At 48.7% G+C, this 22,787-nt stretch overlaps 1 protein-coding gene across 5 annotated transcripts in view; it reads right to left on the bottom strand.

Annotated features, from left to right (window-relative positions):
• The window catches only part of TNRC6C (trinucleotide repeat containing adaptor 6C), a 99,092-nt gene extending 76,991 nt beyond the window's left edge, over positions 1-22,101 (bottom strand). For 2 of the 5 annotated variants that reach the window (XR_007147004.1, XM_047833656.1), the window contains exons 1-2: positions 13,085-13,359; positions 1,403-1,729 (exon numbers count right to left, since the gene is read on the bottom strand). Coding sequence is in view for 3 of the 5 variants with exons in the window: in XM_047833656.1 (XP_047689612.1) it covers positions 1,403-1,729; positions 13,085-13,109 (352 nt within the window). In the remaining 2 variants the exon portion in view is untranslated. Of the gene's footprint in view, positions 1-1,402; positions 1,730-13,084; positions 13,361-21,266; positions 21,289-22,069 lie in introns of those variants that run through there. The other 3 variants (XM_047833661.1, XM_047833659.1, XM_047833658.1) reach the window with 3 other exon arrangements.
• Between the last annotated feature and the right edge of the window lie 686 nt (positions 22,102-22,787).

Genomic DNA, 22,787 nt, shown 5'->3' with positions numbered 1-22,787 from the left:
CCAGCGGCAGCTTCTGCACCAACGGCATTTGAAGAGTACCCGGACGCAATACTTCCAACGAATCCCGTGACAACAGGACAAGCCCTGAAGACAGCAGGTGTTACGCTTCTTGTCCAGGTTCTCAAACTAAGCATCTTCAGCTGATACACCGAGCTGTTTAGGGACAGCCACACGCTCCCTGTGTGTGTTAAGACTGTCCAGAGGACCACCCTTCAGCGTAGAAAGAACGGTGCTCGATTATATAATTGCTTGCGGCGAAGCAGACGGGACTATATTCCTGGCCAATGACTATATTCGATCATTCCTTTTCCTCCTTGCTTTTTGCTGACAATCACTGACCTACATCCCCTCTCCCGGGAATTTAGCAGGTAAGAGTCGGGACTATTTGAAGGGACGTGGCAAAGTGGTCTAAAAAGACTTGTTTCAAATGTATCACAAAGTCAGAGTTTTGTGAAATACTCCTAGAGATCCTTTTAAGCCATGTTGGAATTATTCTCCGTGTTAAAAGGCAGCACACGAAAGAAAACATTAGTCTAACTTGTGACATGTTTCTTTTAAATTCCAATCTAGCACAAGAAGCCTCCTCGCTTCTCTAATTACAGACGTGAATTTCACTGCCATCAGCAAATATGGTTTCCATGCTAGAACGAGTGCCAACCGTTAAATCATCGGAAGCGGAAAGATTCAAGAAAATAACGAGAAGTGTGGCCGTTGGGCACATGTACTTTGCTCTCTTCCAAAAATTTCTAAAACGTCAGTAAACGAGTGTTTCAAGTCTGAGTCCACCAGTAAGGTCAAGAAGGCGGGACGAGGAGAGGGAGGCGAGGAGAGCTGTCAGCGGTCTGAAGGCCGGAGAGCCAGCGGACGAGCGGCGCTTGCTCTCGGAGCCAAGAGAAAGCCGGTGTCCAACCGCAGGCGAGGACGCCGGCAAGGAGCGGGACCCTGGACGCCGCGGGGGCCGAGCCCGAGGTCTGACAGCTTTGGCTCAAAGCGTCTGAACGAGTTCGAGAGCCTCACCCCCGACAGAGCGGGCCCACCCCCGGGCAGCCTGGTGGCCGGGCAGGAAGGGTTACTGAGGGACCCTCCCCGCGGCCTTCTCCGCACCTGCCGTCACAGACTCACGAGGACTCACGTGCAGACCTGTGGCTTCTGGGGAGAAACGAACTCGGCTGACGGAGCTAATGCCATCTCAAGACATATGAGGAACCATATGGAGAAGAAGGCGAAAACAGAACCCAACTTTAAGGTCCGATACAAACGCATCTGGCTAGCTGGCTGGCTCACGCTGTTACACGTACACCGTGAACGGTGGCCAAACTACGTCTCTCTGACGAGCGGGCGGCAAGGCTGAAATGGCGCACCGTGGTCAGGTGAAAGGAATGCCTCCCTCTGAGTATTTTACCTGCTTGGAGCTTACTGGGGTGCTGCTGCGCTCCGGCTCCAGGGAGGGGAGGAGGGCTTACGCCTGCGGGCCCAGCACCCTGGGTCGGGCTCACGCTGGCCAGAGCCCCGGCAGGCAACGGCTGGCCTCTCTTTAACAGCTGCTTCTGTTCTTGCTGGCGGAAGCGTGGAGGCACCTCGCGAGGCAGGTAACGGGGCGCAGCCGGCTGCTGGCTGCTGGCGGACGCACGTTTGCCATTGCCGCCGCTCGGCAGGGCGCTGGTGCAAACGCTGGCGGCGGTACCGGCAGGCTGGGGCTGGCTCGAGCAGGTCTTGGGAGGTTCTGGCACTGCAAGGGACAAAACGGAAAGAACCCAGAACTTTAGTAGCCCTCCTGAAGCCCCAACCCAAACCAAGGAAGACAAAGCAAAAACCGAGAAGGAAAGGGTCGACGTCGCGCCCGGGAAACGGAACTGGACTGAAGTCCAGGGTGTCAGGCGCGAGACCCGGTTTTCTTACAGACTAACCGGAATTCGGAGCAGCAGGCTTTGGGCCCCGGGTGCCTCGTCTGGGACGTGGGCGATCCCGTTAGGCCGGAGCAGCGGCTCACACCTCGGCTGCGTCAGACTCCACGCAGGGCCGATGAAGGCCCCAGGCCTGCCCCCCACACCCCTTCCAGGGAACTCAGCAGGGTGGAGCGAGGAGGGGAGACTTTGCATTTCTGGCAAGGTTCCGCGCAACTCTGATCTGATGCTGGTGGTCCCGGGGCCACTCTTTGAGAACCACTGCTCTTGGCGTTTTTTTCAAAATTAAGGGATTTTTGTTTTAATTCTGATGACCACCCCCCACCCCCACCCCCACGCATCCTGCGTTATCCGAATAATTAAAGCATTGGTGGAGCTATCAATAGCACTGACTGCACTCCATTAAAGATTTACTTGAAAAGAATGCAAGTGGACTAACGTGCGAATGATGCATTTGAATTAAGTGGAAGCCAAAATGCCATCTGGGTGTTGCACAAACAGAAGCTCCACAGTAATTTCAACAGAAACAAGGAGCGGGAGAGCAGAGCGGAGTGGTGACCCTGACAGTAACCAGCAGGCCAAATGCAAAGGAGATCTGCGTAGTCACCTGCACTCCTAAGGGAGCACAGACGCATCAAATGCAAAGAATCTGAGCCTCAAAAGTCATTCCCCTCTTGAACCTGAAACGCTAATATCCGAGACATTACATTTACCTTGTTATTTGAAAAAAAAAAAAAAATTTTTTTTTTCTACTTAATTTGTAAATGTCTTTGTGCAAAACGCGTTTATACCTAGTTTGGTGTATATCTTAAGCGTGTGAGTAACAGTATGAAAAGATGCCCGGTCCACACTGCGGGGAACACAAGCCGTTCCTGTCGGCCTTTACACCACCCACACCGGGGGGGGGGGGGGGGCTTCCCACGGGTGCGCCCGGCGCCCTGTGCCGTCTGCACCGTCTGCGTCCACAAGGCCTCGGTCCACTGTTTTTCGGTCGTGCTGCCCAGCAAACCCTTAATCCTAGATGAAGCCACTGTCCACTCTCCACTCCTGACTCAGATCACAGCCAGGTAGTCTGGTGTCATTATGAGTTTACATCTCTAACTGAGGACACCCTCAGTGCTCCCGGCCGTCCTACAATTTCCTGGGTCTGCCTGGCCCCACTGCTGTCAATGACTCACTCAAAGACCTTGCACTCTGGAGCGGATGATGAGGTCGGACTTTACTTTCCAGAAGAAATAAAAGCCGTGAGGCAAAACCTTCAAGTTTCTGCCCCTACAAACACACGAGCATCACACTGTTCTCCGTCTCAGGCTTCTGATGCTCCCACCTGAGGCAAATACTGATTTCACCAATTTTAAGACTTAAATGTCTTCAGATGTGAAAAGCATTTACACTGGGATGTGTCTTACTGTGGATGACAGGTCAGTCAACTGGCAGTGTTTTTTCCTTCTTGGTACGTGAATACTGGCGCATCCCACAACGAATGGTTTTGGAGAGACAACTGCAAGATGCTGCCCTCCGGCGGCGATCCCATCTCGGGGACTTCGTGTGCTTTGGGTCTTAAGCCCCGACACCCTCCAGAGCAAACACAAAGGCCCGAAGCTTAAGAGTGAGCCTCTGGTTGATTCTTTGTTTTGTAAATACAAGTACGCAAGAGAAGAGATCTAGCCACTTGGGTTTGTGTGGAGAGTGGAGGAAAGCACATGTGCAACTTCTAAGTTGCCCAGGGATTGTGTGTGTGGCCGCTCTCTGCAACGAACTCCTCCTCGTCCCAAATCTCCACCACTGTCAAAGACGGCGACCACCACCACCCTCCTCGGCCCCAATCCCACCTCCCCACTTGTTGCCTCCCCTTCTGTCCAAACTTCTCGGAGGGCCTGTCGGAGCCTCCTCGTGCTGCCTCCTCACCCACCGCTGGCCCTTCCCCAGCCCCTCTTGCCCTCTACTTTGCGGAAATGACAATCATTCAGCACTTCCTTGATGCTAACATCCAATGCCACGTTCTGAGCTGTCTTCTCCACCTCTCCATTGTCTTCTGCAGCGATGGTCGCTTTGGCCATCCGAAGACACCCTCCTCCTCGGCCTCCATGGCTCTCAAAGTCCTCGCTTGGATTCCTGCTGGCCTCTCGGGCCACTCCTTCCCGCTCCCCTCTGGGGGCTTCTTCTTCTGCCCTTCCTTAAGGTTTTGTTGCAGACTCTCTCTGCTCAGACACTCATCGTGGGTCATCCCGTGTGCACCCATCAGCCCTGTGCTCACCATCCGAGCCCCCTGTGACTTCCAGAGATCTACACCTGGCGGTCTTACAGGCACTTCAAACTCAGCATGCTCCCGGTATTCATCAGCTTCCTCACTCACTTTTCTTCGGAGTTTTGCAATCACGCTCTTGGCCTGTGGCTCTGTGCTGGAAACCTGGGCTCCGCCCTTGGTTCTTCCCTTAATCCACCCCAACCTACCGTGAGCCAACCACCAAACCTTGACATTCATAGTTTATCTTAAATGTTCCTTCTAAGTGCCCATCAAGCTCATCTGCCTGTTTCCGTTCCTATTGCCCTGACCAGAGCCTGGAGGACTCGTCTGGACACTACAAGAGCTTGTCTGTTTCTTTTTCTTTAAGTAAATAAGTATGTACATATACATACATGTATTTAGAGAGGGGAGGGGCAGAGAGAGAGAGAGAGAGAGAGAGAGAGAGAGAGAGAGAATCCCAAGCAGGCTTCCGCACCGTCCGCGTGGAGCCCGATGTGGGGCTCGATCGCATGAACGGTGAGATCACAACTTGAGTCAAAATCAAGTCAGGTGCATAGCCGACTGAGCCGCCCAGGCGCCTCTAGACTGCTTACTATTGGGCCTGTCTCCCCGCATCTGATGTCAGCACGGTGCCTGACACACAGGAAGTGCTCAACAAACACTAAAGGACTTGACTGTTTTTCTTGAACACACACTGAAGTTAAAAAGCAACGTAGAAATCGCAGAATATAAAGAATATTCAGAATATAAAGACCATGCAACGGAAAAAATGCCAAACTGGAATGCCAAAGCCCTGGATTTCAGGCCAGCTACCCGAGAGTGTGTATGATCCTGCTCAAGAAGTTTACTATCCCTGGAGCTCAGTTTCCCCACATGGAAATGAAAAGTTTAGACCAGCTGACTCTCTAAGGTTTTACTCTGTGAGGACTGTTGCTTCAGAGTCCACTGAATGTCTCTACTGATGCCCGGCCCCTCTTTGCTCCTAGTTAGTTCCCTGGCCTTGGTACAGACATGGAATGTTTTTATAATTATTTAGATCTGAAGATTATTCACAAAGGCGCAGGAGATGAATATCCATTCTGTCTTTCCTTTTTTGAAAAGAAACCTATAAAACCTATTATAGGTTGATTTTTAAACATAGGGGCCTTCACACGTATTTTTTTCTGACATGGGCCTTTAGCCAATGAAAATAGCAGAAGTTCCTAAGTATTTACCCCAACGAGAGGAGGAAAACTTCTATCTACACAAACATTCACAGGAGCGTTCAGAGCAGTTTTATTCCTAATTGCCCCAAAGGGGAAGCAACCCAGATGTCCTTCAACAGGTGATGGATGAGGGAACTGGTACAACCACACAATGGAAAATTAGCATTTAAAGGAAATGAGCTATGGGGTCCCTGGTTGTCTCAGTCAGTTAAGAGTTTGCCTCTTGATTTCTGCTTAGGTCATGGTCTCCACGGTCTCCTGGTTCTTGGGATGAGACGTAGGGTTCTGCAGTGACAACATGGGAGCCTGCTTGGGATTTTCTCTCTCTCTCTCTCCCTCCCTCCCTCCCTCCCTCTGCCCCTCCCCGCTCACACTCTCATGCGCAAGCTCTCTTTTTCTCAAAAGAAATAAACTTAAAAAAAAAAAAAGAAAAAGAAATGAGTTACCAAACCTTGAAGAGAATCATACACACAAATTGCCAAGTAAAAGAAGCCGGTCTGAAAAGGCTTCGCACTATAGGATGCCTACTAGGTGACATTCTGCAAAAGGCAGAACTATGGCGACAGTAAAATATCTGTGGGCGACAAGGGCCTGAGGAGGGCGGGAGGGACGAGGAGGCGGAGCACAGGGGACTTGCAGGGCAGGGAACAGGATGACACAGTCATCGTGGACACGTGACATTATGCACTTGCCTAATTCCACTCGAAGCGTCCAACACTCAAATGGAAACTGCGGACTTCAGTCGCCAGTAACGCATCGACGCTGGCTCACCGACTACAACGAACGCCCCACACCGAGGCGGACGTTCCTCACAGCAGAAACTGAGGATGTGCTGGGGTGGGCGGAGGGAGCATTACGGGAACTCTCTGTACTTTCTGCTCAGTCTTTCCATAAACCCAAAACTGCTCTAAAAAACAAAGCCTACTGGGACCCCTCGTGCATCGATGGTGACAATGCGAGCTGTGCAACCACTGTGGAAAAGAGTACGGGGCATCCTCGAAAAATGAAAGACAGAACCAGAACCACCCTAGGATCCGCTAATTCCACTGGGCATCTGCCCAAAGAAAAGAAAACATTAACTTGAAAAGATACGCGAACCCTGCGCCGACTGCAGCGTGATTTACAACAGCCAAGATTCGGAAGCAGCCCCAGGGTCCACTGGTAAGCGAATGGGTAAAGATGATGTGGTACGAATACACGCGCACACACACACGCAGAGGAATAGCACTCGGCCACAGAACACAATGAGATCTTACTGTCTGTGACAACACGGGTGGATCCAGGGGTATAATGCTAAATGAAAGAAGCCAGAGAAAGACAAACACCGTATGATTTCACTCATATGTGGAATTTAAGAAACAAAACAATCAGAGACAAAGAGACTCTTAAATACAGAGAGCAAACCGGTGGCTCCCAGAGGGGATGAGGGTGGGGGGGTTGGGGAGAAATAGGTGAAGGGGATGAAGAGCACACTTAGGGGGCGCCTGGGGGGCTCAGTTGGTTAAGCGTCCGACTTCTGCCCAGGTCACGGTCTCGCGGTCTATGGGTTCGAGCCCCGCGTCGGGCTCTATGCTGATGGCTCAGAGCCTGGAGCTGCTTTGGATTCTGTGTCTTCCTCTCTCTCTGCCCCCTCCCCAACCTGTGCTCGCTCTACGTCTCTCAAAAAAATAAATAAACGTAAAAAAAAAAAAAAAAATAAGAGCACACTTAGGATGAGCACAGAGTCATGCACAGCATTGCTGAATTGTTACAGTACTTCTGTCTGTCATCCAGCCTCTTCAAAGGATGGAAATGGAAGAAAACGTACCTGAACTCAAAACCTGATGGAGGGGCGCCTAGGTGGCTCGGTCAGTTAAGCACCCGACTCTTGATTTCGGCTCCCGTCATGATCTTACGGGTTGTGGTTCGAACCTCACGTGAGGCTCTACGCTGACAGTGTGGAGCCTGCTTGGGACTCTCTCTCTCTCCCTCTGCCCCTCCCCCAGTCTCTCTCTCAAGATATATAAATATGGGGGCGCCTGGGTGGCGCAGTCGGTGAAGCGTCCGACTTCAGCCAGGTCACGATCTCGCGGTCCGGGAGTTCGAGCCCCGCGTCGGGCTCTGGGCTGATGGCTCGGAGCCTGGAGCCTGTTTCCGATTCTGTGTCTCCCTCTCTCTCTGCCCCTCCCCCGTTCATGCTCTGTCTCTCTCTGTCCCAAAAGTAAAAAAAAAAAAAAAAAAAAAGTTGAAAAAGATATATAAATATGAAAAAAATAAAACAAAGAAACCTGATGGAGACAACTGGCAAGGGCTCAGGAGCAAAGAACCCAAGCTGACAGGAACCTGAGAAGTCACCGTGTTCACCCTCACCCGCACAGACCCCCAGGGCCCAGGTGAGCTAATAACCAAGATGACACCAGCATCCTCGAGAGGAGAATTCTAATCTCTGACAGCCAGCCACAGCTCTGCCACTAACTACACTGTTAGTATCTTTCCGGAAAGATCAAAGGACAAATTTGGGGCTATTTTTCTTCAAAATACTTCCAGGAAAAGGAATTCATGCTGCAGAAACGAAGCAGTGTGATGTAATAAGCGAATGCCGTCGGTCCCTGGTTTCGAACAAGTACAAAGAACGAATGCTACCAATCGGTAACTATTTTTGAATATAAAACAGCAATTCTAACATATCTGAATACGGACTATTTCCCCTTTGGATCTGTTCTTATGATATCGATGAATCAAACGGTCATTTTCTGACCAGCCATCCACCCTCTTCAGATACGAACTTCTCCATCTCTCGCCACCCAGAGAGTGGGTAGGGTATCACGACACTGCTCTTCTCAAACTCACCTGCCTCTAAGGTTATCCCTCGATGACAGAGGCTCACGGACGAGTCTACCCCACACATCACTGTTCCAATACAGCAGCAGAACCCAGCCAGGCGATGGGAATCTTAGCCTGATTTAGGGACTGTCGACAAGTCACTGATTTAGAGAACATGAAGACAGCAGCCAAGTAATTTTGGTCTGTCCGAACTCTCTCCCTGAGCTTTCCTCGCCCTAATAAACTTTCCCCTTTTCTTTTAAATGACGGCGACACCTGCTGGGGAAAAGGCAGATAGGAAACCATCCTCTCAGAAAGTTGGGCTTCTTCAGAACAACTTTCTTTCCAAGAAACAGTTTTTTGCTTTCAGTGGCAGTTTTCAGAGGGCACTGTCACAAGGGGGTCCAAACGGGTTCTAAGTTCCCGCTACTTCTTTCCCAAGACAGCCAGCTGCAGTATGGGTGGGGAGTTCAGGCCGACCCTTCGGGACAGGAGGGCTGTTCAAACTTCTGCAATACTCTTCAAACCCGGACACCACCCAGCTCCCTCTCGGTGTGTGACGCGGGGCTTGCAGGTCACGGAGACACTGGCCGACCTTTCACTCACACGTGCTGGTAAGTCCTTCCAGAGCCAGCCACTGTTCCAGGCACCGGGGGAACGCCGGAGAAGAGAAAGGGCAGACTCCCACCCGTCGAGCGGACACCGTGGCAGGGCAAGAAGACAAGGACAGAAAACGCTACACTGTGAGATGCACGGCAGCAGGGGGCAGGTGCTGCGGGGAGTAAGGGGTCAAATCACAGTTCACTTTCTCTGCCCAGCATTCTTTTTACCCCACAGACTGTGTCTTACCCTCACGTACCCTCTCCATATTCATTTACTTGGGACAATTTAATGAGTATACTGGGTATACCGTGGAAAATACACACAGTTCCCGTCCTTGTAGTTTATAATTTAGTAAGAGATTGTAACGATTCCACAGATACACAAGTCGTGGGAAGCCCGATACGAGTAACAGTGGGACAGAGGATCTAACTCCTGTGAGGCAGTGACAATCAGGCCGGGCCTGGGAAACTGGTGGCCGGGTAAAACGTGTGCGCCTGAGCCGGTGTGTGGCTGTGGGGTCCGCGGGGGCTGTGGGGTCTGCGGGCTCACACCTACCGGCCGGCACGGCGCAGGGAAAGGTCCTGACCGGAGAGGGAGCTTCTGTGCTCTCAAGGACGGACACAAGGCCAGGGTGACTGGAGCTCGTTGCCCGAAGGGAGGGCTTCTGGGCCTGAGGCTGGAGAGGCAGGCGCAGGCTTTGCAAGGGGTCTGGAATCCATCCACCGATGGCTGGGAGAGCACGTGGGGCGGCCTGACGGAAGGCTGCTCCGCGGTGTTCCTGTTCCGGCTGCAGCCTCCAGTTCCAGGGAGAAGTTCTCCAGGGAAAGGCTCCTTCGGTTACAAGTTCACGGGGTCTCGATACACTCTTTCACTGCTAGTTAAACTCCACAAGCAGGTGACCTTGATCAAGACCCTGTCTGTGCAGGCTCCGGAGCCACAGGATCCTGTCTGCTTGGCCGACGTCGCCTTCACAGGCAAGGGAGACAATACAGCAGCCAGTGCCCACGGCAGCAACCCCCTCCTTGCTCCACTCTAGGAATTCTGCGGGGCCCCCCTTGGGAGGTTAGGTTCCCAGCGCCGTCCACCTTCCGCTCCTCACCAGGGGCTCAACAGAACCGGGAGCATGAGAGCACAGGGCACCCAGGGCACCGAGGCGTTCCCACCTGACTGCAAGTCATACTACCAAGACCTTCTTTTCTTTAAAAACGCGTCCGGCTCTGTGCTGACAGCTCAGAGCCTGGAACCTGCTTCAGACTCTGTCTCCCCCTCTCTCTCTCTGCCCCTCCCCCACTTACACACACACTTTCTCTCTCCCTCTCTCAAAAATAAATTATTTAAAAAAATTTGGAAATATCAGATGGACAAAAAAGCACAAAGACTGAATAATCAACAAACCTTCATGTATCCAATCTCCAGTTTAAGAAATCAAATGTCACCGATTCCACCAAAGCCCCATCTTCCCCTCCCTGGATGTATACCCTGAAGAGATTCTCACCACGAGCAATTTGGGATTTACCATTCCCACGCACCTCTCCAGAGATACAGTGTAGTGGCTACGAGTATGGACTTGGGGTTTAAACTTCAGCTCTGCCCCTTTACCGGCGGGTGACCCTGGGTAAGTTACTTAACCTCTGTGTCACTCGGTTGTGCCATCTGCGAAGTGGGGGTAAGTGGAGGATAAAACAGAGCACCTTCTCGAGAGGGTTCTCTGAAGGGTGAATGTTACTATAGGTAAAGAACTGTTCAGAACAACGTCTAGCATATAATAAGTGCACTGTGTTTATTATGTTAAACAAAAAACATGCCACGTGACACTTAAGGACACTGAGGCAGACTCCACTCAGGACCGTTGTGCGGGCGTAGGGACCATGTGAGGGGATGTGCAGTGGGGGAGACAGACAGGGCTCATACCCGAGTGCAGCGGGTGGAAAATCGCTACGAGGACAATACATCACGGGGCAGGGGGCTTCTGGCTGATCCGACCCAGCAGGATTCTGGCCGGAGGCAGGCCGGGGGGTCAGGCGTCACCCAGGGGCCGGTGGAAGATGGGGAACCCAGTCAGGTATCTGGGAAGCGGAGGGTGGTTCTGCGAAACTGACTCTGCAGGGTTCTTGCTAAAACTGGATTTGACAAGGAAGTTCGCGGATGGGGCTTCCAGAAGGTTCAGGAGCCTGACTGAAGTTCTGGTCAGCAGTCCTGGTCAGTCTTTTTTATTTTTTATTTTTTTAATGTTTGTTTATTTTTGACAGAGAGAGAGAGAGAGAGAGACAGAGCATGAGCGGGGGAGGGGCAGAGAGAGGGGGAGACACAGCATCCGAAGCAGGCTCCAGGCTCTGAGCTGTCAGCACAGAGCCCGACGCGGGGCTCAAACCCACGGACCGTGAGATCATGACCTGAGCCGAAGCCGGACGCTTGACTGAGCCACCCACGCGCCCCAGTCCTGGTCAGTCTTAACAATCCTCACTCCTCTTCCTCCTCGAGGAAGCAATGGGAAGGACTTTAGGCTGATGAACAAAAACTCAAAGTCACGTGACGTGAACTGCAATTAATGAACGAAAGAAGGGAGGAAGGTAGACAGAGACTCTGACGGAAATGACCATGGTAAGTTAGCACAGGTACTGACATCTGTACTCCTGACTGCAGGGTCAGATCTCTAGCCTGGCCCTAAACTTCCCACTTCATTTGGGTCTCACATCTCCACCGTCTGGAAAGTGTCGAACACCACACAGAAGTTAATCAACAGTCACCCATCCCATCATTTTAAAGAACGGTACCGGGCGGTCGTCAAAGCCGTCTCTGCCTGCCCCCCTTCTCCAACACGCGCACCGGCAGCAGGACTCACAGGGGTCTGGCTCATGGCTGCAAGGAGGCCTCAGTTGTGGATCAGGCCCGTCAGATGCATGTGCCCGTGCGATCCGGCAGCCAGTGACCTGGCTGCTCTCTGCCTGCTGCACCAGCTCCAGCCATAAGCACAGCCCTGAGGACGGTGGACGTTTGTTGCTGTGCAGGGTCCTAGTTCCCAATCACGACCCCTCAGGCAGGGAAGCGATAGTGTTGATGGCGGCTTCCCGATCCCTGGGCTGCAGTGGCGACACGGTGCCAGTGCCGGTGAGGCCTCCTGACTCTCCCAGGGAGCAGCTCTCTGGGATGACTCTGTGGGGAATCTGTTCTGGAGGCCCAGCCTAGGGGGGCGCCCCTCTCCCTTCCCTCACAATGATTTTACAAGCATCTTGTACTTAAAAACAGCTAGAGTGGTTTCTATACACTTCACTGAACTCTGATTAAGACCAGATTTTGGCGGGGGTGACTGGGTGGCTCAGTCGGTTGAGCATCCGATTTTGACTCAGGTCACAATCTCTCGGTTCATGGGTTCGAGCCCTGCACTGGGCTCTGTGCTGACGGCTCAGAGCCTGCAGCCTGCTTTAGATTGTCTCCCTCTATAAATGCACATTAAAAAAAAAAAAAAAGAAAGAAAAAAAAGACCTGATTTTTGTTTTTAGCAAGTAGTATATGCAACTCTCTCACCTTGACAACGTCATGGTATGTGGTCATGACCTAGATATTCCACAGTGGTCTCCTTATAACGGCATTTACTGAAATGGGACCTCCTTACACACGCCCTCCGTTAGAGTCTCATGGGCTACCGCAATCACCCTAAAGCACACTGGCAGGTGAGCATGGAAAGTAACCTTTTATAGATAAACGCCAAGCTAGAGGGACATGTTAACATACCTTACTTCTGAAATTTGGATGCACCTTACAATGAGTGTATAAATTTAATATAGTTTCATTAGCCCTCCAACTGCACCCGTATGGAAGATATTATCAGATCAATGATGTTCCAGAACTGGTGGCATCTTAGAAGAAATAAGGGCGCCTGGGTGGCTCAGTCGGATAAGCGTCTGACTTCGGCTCAGGTCATGAACTCACGGTCTGTGGGTTCGAGGCCCGTGTCAGGCTCTGGGTTGACAGCTCGGAGCCTGGAGCCTGCTTTGAATTCTCTGTCTCCCTCTCTCTCTGCTCCTCCCCTGCTTGCTTGCATGTGTGTGCTCTGTCTCAAAAATAAACATTAAAAAAATTAGAAAAAAAAAAAAAAAAAAAAAAAAAAAGAAGTCAAGACATACAAGTTTTTTGCATGATAAAGCATAGAATTTCTCTTCCATACAGATACCACATAATGGCAAAAGAAAAATACTCAAAAATCATGCATTAATTCTAGCTATTTCAGAATCCATACTCAAAGATGTAGAGCTCTTAAAAATTTTAATTTACATTTACTGAAATCTATATAAAAGAGAACTATTTTCCAGCCCTAAAAGAACCTGTGATTCCAAGGAAGATTTTCATTATTACGATCTCTTCTGCAACCTACACAGCAGCAAACGCGGCAGCAAGAAGTTCCTTAGAACAAGAGGCGAGGGGAAGACGCTACGTGCAGGAGGGTCCATCTGCTGTGTTTATTGGCAGCCCCGGCGGGGTACCAAGCCCTGGCCTTCTGTGTGTTCTGTTGACGGCTTCTGGCCGATCCGTCACCATGGCAACTTGGGGAGCTCAACTCAAAATGAGCACAAACTCATTAACTACTAACTACATTATCTTAGTGCCTGTTGCTAATGAGAGAATGCCGTTTAGAGATATTTTCTATTCTAATGTATTACAGTTACCTCTCTAAAAAAGCATGAAATTAAATTAAATGCTACTCTTAGTACACCAGACTGGATAATATGAGTGTTAAAGTAAATTTGCTTTAATAATGACTGCTAACAGTAAGAATCGTTTTATTAGAAGATTACTTTGTTTTGGTCCTTGGATTCTTCTACTCTCAAGAAATGAACATACAGGCAAATATTTCCAACCTCTTTTAAGCAACAGCCAGCAGATTTAGAAGATCCAAGTAGAAAAATTTGATAACAGCATATGTTAAAGCCAAGTAAACAACACAGCATTAATATATATTGGCTTTTCTATCACCTTTTTAATATGGAACACTGGGGATATGAATATGTCCCCAGATGAGGCAACACACTGGACAGACATGAAGGGTGAACAGAGTCCCCTGAGCACAGAGATTCTCGGCTCTCTCACCTCCAGCCTGACCTCGTCTCTTTCCATACTCAATCATCTGGAACTGAACTAGCTCTTGAAAAACAGCAGATCCTAAATCTCACGAAACACAGAAGGGTTAAGTGGAATTATGTCTGAAATGTATTCTCTTAGGGCATGCTTACTGCCTCGTGTGGCAGGACCGCACGCGGGCGCGCGCCTGTGTGTGTGTGTGTGTGTTTTCTGTAATAAATGTACAAATTGTGGAACAGCGTCGATCCTGGGATGTTTATCCTCCAGAAGTGCAGAATCCTACAACCTGCCAGAAGAGGGAGTCCGAGACAGACTACGCCGACATTCAGCGGGAGAAGGCTGGGGAAGGGGAGGCAAACCGGCCATATTGCACATGGGTTTTGAAAAGGAATATCCCACCTCCACGTGCCCTGTGCACACCGGGTCCCCATCCACCTTAGCCTCAGTGACGCCACTCTCCCCCGTGGCCGACAATTCACCTGCTGTGCCAGCTCTTTGTTTGGTTCCGGAGAATGCCACCCCAGCCGGCCGGCCTTTGCAAATGCCGTTCCCTCTCTCTGTGGGCACCCTGGAGTCCCCTCTCTGCTCTCCCCGGCCTAGCCAGCTGCCTTCTCTCCATCCTTCAGATCTCAATTCAAGCTTCACTCAGGATGCCTCGGCCCCTCGCAGCCCGGTTCCGATTCTTCTGTTCTATGCTCTCATTAAACAACGTTCCTTTCCATCACAGCAGCCGTCCCAGTCAGTAACGACACGGACAGCACTGCGGCTGAGGTTTCTGCCCGTTCCCCGTAAGACTCTCCCCTCCGGGAGGGTGGGAAGCCTATCTGTGCCTTTAAATCTCTCCCCCCACAGCGAACAGTGCCGGCCACACAGGAGGTATTCGGTGAAGTATCCGCCGGAACAGATTAGCCCGGTCAGTCTCCAGGCTCTGTCTGCCCCGCACCACGACCCTTCCTCTCTGCCCACCCCGCGCCACACAGTCATCAAGTAGGCAGCGGTCTAAATGGACCCGCTGCCCCCAGTTCTCTCGCCACCGTCGGATTCATCTTCAATCTGGCATGCTCCGTGATCCTTCTAAAATGTGAACCTCATGATGTCACTCTCCGATTCAAAATCTCCAGTGGCGCCCTCTGGTCTAAAAGGTCACACACACCTGGAGTCCCAACATGGGCCCCGTGGGCCTCCCTGCCCTCCACCTCTCTAGTTTCAACTCACTGTTCGTGGTAGGACAGGCTGGTGAGAGGGGCCTCATGGGTGGGTTCAGGATGGCTGGGATAAGGCACCCCCCCACCTTGTGTCACGTGCACAGCTGACTTGGGGACAACCGGGAGAGGGGCCAGTCCCAGCCTGTGTTTATCTTGTTCTAAACCACTATTTGCCTTGCCCCCAGTTTTCCCACTTATTTTTAAAAACAGGCCATCTTTTCTTCCAGGGGTATAAATATTGAATGAAAAGTGACATGTACTTAAATCCTTTCAGGAACAAGATGTGGGATAAATAAAACACAACCCCCGGAACATTTTATTGAGTTCATTTGCTTACATATCTAACCTATCTCTTTGAGAACAGAGGATTTATCTCTGTCTGGTGGATATTTGTTAACTGTCTAATTAATGAACTAACTTGACAACTCTAGGTAGCAAAAGGTGACTAACCACGCCTTTATTAATGCAGTCTTTAGCAGACGTGTTAAAAGCTAGATAGAACGTGATCACAACTACCGTATTTTCTGAAATTACTGTATTACAAATAACCGCACACGTAGAAAGAAAGGGTAACGACTGAGGCATGAAGAAAACTAAGCTGCCATGATGAGTCTCTCTGCCCAGCTCTAGAGGCCAATTTAATATTAGAAACCAATCAGGAATAAGAGAGCAAATAGCTCAGCTTTTTAAAAGGTAGCAAAATGTTTGACTAATTCGCCAAAGATACGTGGAGAGCAAAAAAGCACAGGAATGACATTCAACACCATCAGCCCTTACAGATATCCAATCAAGGGCACAATGAGAGATCACCACCCACCTATTAGAACGGCTACCAAAATCGAGACTGATTTTCCAAGTGTTGGTAAGATGTAGAACTGGGAAGGGGTGTAACCACTTTGAAACGTTTTGCGGTTTCCTCGAAGGGTAAAGCCGAATCTACTCCAAGATCCGGCCGTTCTATTCCTACCCATCGACCACAGAAAAAATCATAGCAAACGTCCATACAGAGACTTCGATATCAAAGTTCGTAGAGGCTTTATTCACGGGAGTTAAAAACTAGAAACAACTCAACGTGCCCACGAACGGGTAAATGGACAAAAACTGTGATGTACCCAAACAATGGAACTCTGCTCAGCAATGAAGAGGAGTGAACCGCTGATATCCACGACAGGGACGAAATCTCTAAAGCATTACTGAGGGAAAGAAGCCAAGAGTGAATCCGGTGTGATTTCGTTTCCCTAACGAGAGTCTCGAAAAGAAAACCTGCGGTAGTGACGGGAAGCGAATCAGCAAACGTTTGCCTCCGGACCGATGGAGGCGGGGAGGGCATGAGAAGTGGCTAGGAAGGGCCGGGGAAACCTTCAGGAGTGGTTTCATTGCGGGGATGGTTTCCAGGCTCGCACGCACCGAAACTTACGAAACACGTGCAGTTTACTGTGTGCCAATTTAAATCAATAAAGCTGTTTTAAAAAAAAAGAAAAAAAAAAAAAAAGAAAGTAATCTGTTAAGTGATTTCTCTGAGAGCAGATTGTCAGCTTCCTTTGGAGCTATAAACTGTAACTTTCGCTAAACTTGGAACTGCCTTTATGTTTAACATTTGGCTTACTTAAGCTAAACGGGGATGTGGACTTTCACTTCGTCGGAGACTCATCGGAAGGGCCTGCAAGGAGATGTTGTCAAAGGGCCTGCAACAGAAGCAGAGTGCGGCTTCCCAGCCACCGGCGGATATTCCCTTCCTTCTAAGTCTGAGGGGGACCTTCTACGCATGTACCCGCTTAGCTGTCTTCCCCCCGATGATTTCTATCCTTTTAAGCTGCCTACGTATTAGGGGAAAAGTACCACACCTTAATACACTTTCTTTCATTCCCATGGAAAAAATAGGAATGCATTTATTATATCTTCCTTCTCCAGGGATTTAACAGAAAAATTAAACAATTACCTTAAACACGGTAACATGGCTAAAGAGAGATACCTAATATTTAAAATCCTGTAAGATACCATCCCATAAAGATCCCTCACAAACTGAATCCCTTAGGAATTTCTTTCAGCCTCACTTGACAAGACCCTAAGTTACTTCCTAAAATGAGCGATTACACTGACCATGGATATACGATGTTGATGTGTCCCTCACAGGACAGTACGATATATATATATATAACTGGCAGCCGGAAGATGAGGTTCTAGTGTTCTGCCCCTAATTACAGCTGTCCAGACATAGACTAAGTGCTTAACCTCTCTGAACCTCATTTCCTAATCAATGAAGGAACTGGAGAGTCTCTAAGGATCCCTCACCCCCTAAGATTTTATTAATTTTGTAGACAGGCAAACAAAACGCCATATTTTATAAACCATACTATGCCGAGCACGCTAACTAGACTTTTAGCTACCGCTTCTAAGAGTAGCTCATACACTCAAAATAATATCTGCTTTGGTTACGTGGATGTGAACGTGAATACACGTGAACTCAGGGAACCTGGCCAATTTCACCACACCGTGTAATTCAGGAACACACGGACGTGACGCCTGATAAAAACAAACCGCTGAGTATTGTGCTGAGCAAATAGCTCAGGACCGAGTGAACCGCAATCGGCCAGCGCCGCCGAAGAGGAGGGCCAGCTAACTGGTGAGGTGCAGAGGCTGGGTTCTCACTTCCACTCGTCCGTATCTACACCCGACTACGAGCCTGGGAAGGCGCGCTTCCAGCTTCACTTCTCACCTGCATTCGTACTGAGAGAAACACACGTTGAGAACGAGCCTTAACAGGACTACAGCACAGTGCGAATCATCTGCGACCCCCCAAAACCTCTGTCACTCCGCATAAGGCTGCCGAGAGCATACGGTTTCAACTGATTTACGTTAACAAAAGCTCATAAAGATTTTCGTAAAATTAGCATTACAAATTGAATGCATGGCAAAGTTGAATACCTGATCGCAAAACTTAAATTATAGTCCATCCTTTGAAGCAAGATTAGGAGACTAATCATAATGTGTGAATTTATTACAGTATATGACTCAAAACCATAAAGCATTAATCATATGGAGTTTGAGACATATTGGGTCATCAAGATACTCGCTTTCATACATGATATAATTAACTGAGCTTCTTGTATGAAAACTTACCTATTTTATGAACTTTAGGAAATCTGGCCAAAACCAATAAATTAAATTACTTCACATTTATGGATGTTATAATTAATCCTAAAAAAATTAAATTCATAAAAGACCCAGAACACAGTAATAGACAATTTGGGCTCACAAAGTCATCACATCACATAGAAAGCTATTGTTATCTGTGCCCAAATTAAGAGCAGCGCCCAAAATAAAGAAAACAGATCACTGATTACCGAAGCAAAACCCGTTAAAAAGCGTCAGGTGCTCAGATGGCAGAAATACAATACATAGGTTGGTGGTATGTCACGACAGGGTCATGTCTGACTGCCAGCCCCCAGCTACGAGAGCACCCCGAGTCTCACCGAGGCGTAACAAGTCACCGTGTTCCTCTCCCTCTCCCTCTAGTCACCAATAATGCAAAGAGAGCGTTTCACAGAATTTACAAAAAACAATTTTGCTTGTGAGCAGGCTCACACGAAGGTTTTCCACGTGCTGAGTGCAGTTCTTTGAGAGACAGGGGCCGAGGGGAGTGCTCATCAGGGAAAGGGCAGGCCCAGCCTGTGGTGCCCAACACGCACGGCCAGTCAGAGATTCAGAACCACCTTCCTGCAGGCAGTTAATTTCAATTTGAACCAGTAATAGGGGAGCACCTGAGAAAAATGTAAACCTTGATACTGCTCATATGCATTAATGAATTACCTAACAGCACTGTTAGATTATTTATAATTTAAAACGCCTTTTTTCGTTGTTTAGAAGACATTAATAACCATTACTATTATGTGTGCTGAGGCTAGTTATAGTTAGTACAGCTGATGACAAATTGGACCCAAAGGAGCAGTAATTTAGAGGAGAGAAAAGGAGAACATAAAATACCAGCAGAGTTTGGAGTATGCAATGGCAATACTCATCAGAACAGTAACGGGAAATGATAACTCCGTGTAGTGTGGCAGGACCACGTAACTCACGATCACTGCACAACCAAAAGCGGTTTGTTACTATCTGAAGAGACAACGATGACAACAGAATACAGCCGAGATTGAATCGGGTTATAAAAGCTTCCCAGAATGTTTTAAAAAAGAAAAAAAAGGGGGGAGGTGGGGGGATTCAGAACAACGATCCTGTAGTTGCAAGAGGTGAGTGTTAAGAAACCACTGTTTCTTGGGGCGCCTGGGTGGCGCAGTCGGTTAGGCGTCCGACTTCAGCCAGGTCACGATCTCGCGGTCCGGGAGTTCGAGCCCCGCATCGGGCTCTGGGCTGATGGCTCGGAGCCTGGAGCCTGTTTCTGATTCTGTGTCTCCTCTCTCTCTGCCCCTCCCCCATTCATGCTCTGTCTCTCTCTGTCTCAAAAATAAATAAAAAAAAACGTTAAAAAAAAAAAAAAAAAAAAAAAAGAAACCACTGTTTCTTATTCAAGATGGTCACTGCCAATACAACTATGCACCACAACCCCTTGGACCTTCTGGAAAAGTGTGATATAAACTCCCACTGCTTCTCAGAGTAGAGAAAAATGTCCTTTTTGAGAACCAGGCTGCCGCTCAGTATTGACTCGATAGGAAGTCCCAGGCGTACTGCGACCCTGGTGCAGGGACTCGGAGGCCCGCTGCACGGGGGTCGGAAGCCCAGGCCCTCTCCGGTCTGCTCTGTCCACGAACTGCTGGCCAAGTGCGGGCCACTTAACTCGCGCCATGAGCCTGTTTCTTCACGGTAAACTAACACTTGCTCTGCTCAGGCATGCAGTTCAAATGAAGTCATACACACAGATTTTGCTTTGGAAACTAAGACGCCAAACAAAAGTAGGGTCTTAACAGTGGTACCACCCGAAACGGCACCCCGCCAAGTGTTTACAGCGTGTGTACATGCTTGCGTGTGCTCGCGTGTGTGACTGTGCACACGTGACGGTCCAACAGAAACTGTAACATCGTAACCATTCATTACAGCTAACCCTTACTGAGCACCAACTGTATGCCGGGCCCTGAGCCCGTTCCCTACATGGTCTCACTGGATCTGCACAAGCAGCTTTACAAGGTGGGAACCATGCGCTCACCAGCTTTCTCATTTTATTTATCTATCTATCTATCTATCTATCTATCTATTTATTTATTTTAAAACTATTGTTATTATTTTTTTATTGTTTTCAAATTTGGCATTTGTCCAAAACGCACATTTACATTTCTAAATCTGCATTTCTAATGCCTATTATCTTTACCTGGTGTGGAGACATTATTTAAGAAATGTTAAAATAAATAAGCTCATCTTAACAGCATTTTGTTTGATTTTTTTCAGACTCACTTTTTAAAATTGATGTTGTGATAGCTGATTGCTCTAGGCAGCCAAGGCAGTTTAGACTTTTGGATATTTTATCTCATCTCATCAAGTTTCTTTTTTTTTCTTTTTTTTCTTTTTTTTTAACCAGCTTTCTCATTTTAAACAGGAGGTGCTCGAGGTTGACAAGTGAGGTCGCCGGCCCCAAATTACAGAGCTGGTGTGCGCAGATCCCGCACGCGCACGCGCCACCGGACTGTCCCCGACCAGAGTAAGCACGGAGTGAAGCTCGCGGCGTGGCTGCCGCTTCGCTCCCTTTCCAGCAAATCCCAGGGATGCCCAGGTTCCTGAGGGAACTACGTGTGTTTGCAACACCCACAAGGCAGTCATAAGCAAAGTCTGGACTCAAAATAATAAAGAAATCTTTTCTGTATCAGTAAGCAAAGAGGGAATAAGAAAAGAATAGATCTCTTTTTATTATAGAGAGTCAGCAAAGAGAAAGTGGAAGCTTCAAAAATTTCAGTATCTTTCAGTCTTATTCAAACCGGATCAACATTGTCAGCTTAGTCCTTGTTTGGTGGAAAGCAAACCAAAGGAAAATGAAAAAGCATTTCTTAGAAAGCGAATACAACGTTCTTTAAGCATTTTTAGGTCAAACAAATGCCAATGAAATACAGATGGAAAAACAGTGATAAGTGAAGAATTTCACAGTGAATAACAAAAGAAGATTCCAGAGATTCAAAGGGCTAGAGTCTTTGTTTCTGACCACCAATTAAAACGAGAGTCACCCTCATCATGAAAAGTCTGCTGCTGCAGTAAAATGTACCGCCCGCAAATAAAATAAACTTACCTTTGGTTTTTTGATCAGCAGCCTGAAAAAGAAAAAATCAGAAACTCTTTAGGAATAATAACGTGTAGAGTGTGCACATCTATGAAAGTTTATACACAGACTTTAATACTGTAAATTTTAAAAATGAGTTTTTGCCCGGGTGATTTGTTAAAATTTATTAATGAGAAAAATGTGTAATTGCCTACATGCTTTCACATGCCAACAGTGATCTCAAGACCAAAACCACCACCTATCTGGAAGCTCACCCGAGCTCTGTATTTTAATACAGACCAAAAAGGATTCAGTTTAAATCACAAGATACATTAAACTAGGCAAGAACAACAAATGGCATAACTTGGTGTGTTAAATGCCATAAAATTCAAGTGCGACCGAAAGATTTACAGTAGGACTTTCAATTCTTAGCATTTACTAACAGGATTTATAGAAGAACCCTGGCCAAATCTGCGAAACTGACTTCTAGCTTCCCTAACCAAATCAGTTACGCGGCCCTTTCCTCACTTCTCAGACACGACTGCCCTGGACGGGGCGCCATGAGCGAGGAGCGCGGACATTCTCTAGTGGCAGCAACGAAAACCAGACTCCTTTCAAACGCCGCTCTGCCACTTCTAGCCCCTGAAGACAGATACTCTGTGGCTGTCACCCCATGTCCCTTTCGCTAGTATGACACCTATTTTTTGCTAATCAAAGAGGTGGCGTATTGCTTTTTGGAGGTCATCAAACGAAACTCTGTAACACAATGGCTGTGACGGGGCAAATGAGGCACGTGGTGATTATAGTCAATGGGGTGGTAGTTCTGGCCAAACCTTTTTCTGAGCACCTTCCTTCTTTTTCTTTTCTTCCTGCTTTTTCTTTTTCTTTTCTTCCATCAAACGTTCCTCTTTTTGTGTTTCTTGTTCTTTCTCCCTGTTCAACATAAAGAAAGATGGCATTAGTGTAAAGTCCCTCTTAAACCAAATGGTATGCAGAAGGGCGCTCTGAGAAGAGGCACTAAAAACGGGGCCACTTCTCTGGGGCCACGGCCAGTTGTCCTGAGCGCACTAGTGGTTCCGTGGCTGTTCATTCAGCCCACGTGTCAAACGCCATGCTTCCAGAAGGCAGTGTGTTAGGCGGTAAGGGCACGGCCTGCATAAGACTGCTGCTCATACAGCCCGGCCCCAGGCCTGCGTCCCTCTGCTCAGGAGCCTCGCTGTCAGCACCCCCGAGGGCACCGATCAAAAACGCAAATTCCTGGGTTCCACCCTAGCCCGAATCAGAACCTTTGGGGAGGATTCTTTTTTTAAGTTTTTCTTTCTTTATTTTTGAGAGAGGGAGGAGGAGGGAGAGGGAGAGGGACAGGAAGGCAGGAGCCGAGAGAGGGGGAGACAGAGAATCAATCCGAAGCGAGCTCTGTGCTGTTAACGCAGAGCCCAACGTGGGGCTTGAAGTCTCCAACCGTGAGATCGTGACCCGAGCTGAAATCAAGGGTTGCACACGTAACTGACTGAGCCACCCAGGTACCCCCAAGGCAGTTAAGCAAAGATT

The sequence above is a fragment of the Prionailurus viverrinus genome, chromosome E1, assembly GCF_022837055.1.
Source record: "Prionailurus viverrinus isolate Anna chromosome E1, UM_Priviv_1.0, whole genome shotgun sequence".
In the NCBI taxonomy this organism is placed as follows: domain Eukaryota; kingdom Metazoa; phylum Chordata; class Mammalia; order Carnivora; family Felidae; genus Prionailurus; species Prionailurus viverrinus.
Note: the sequence above shows the minus strand (reverse complement) of the source record. Positions and strands in the feature narration are given on the sequence as shown.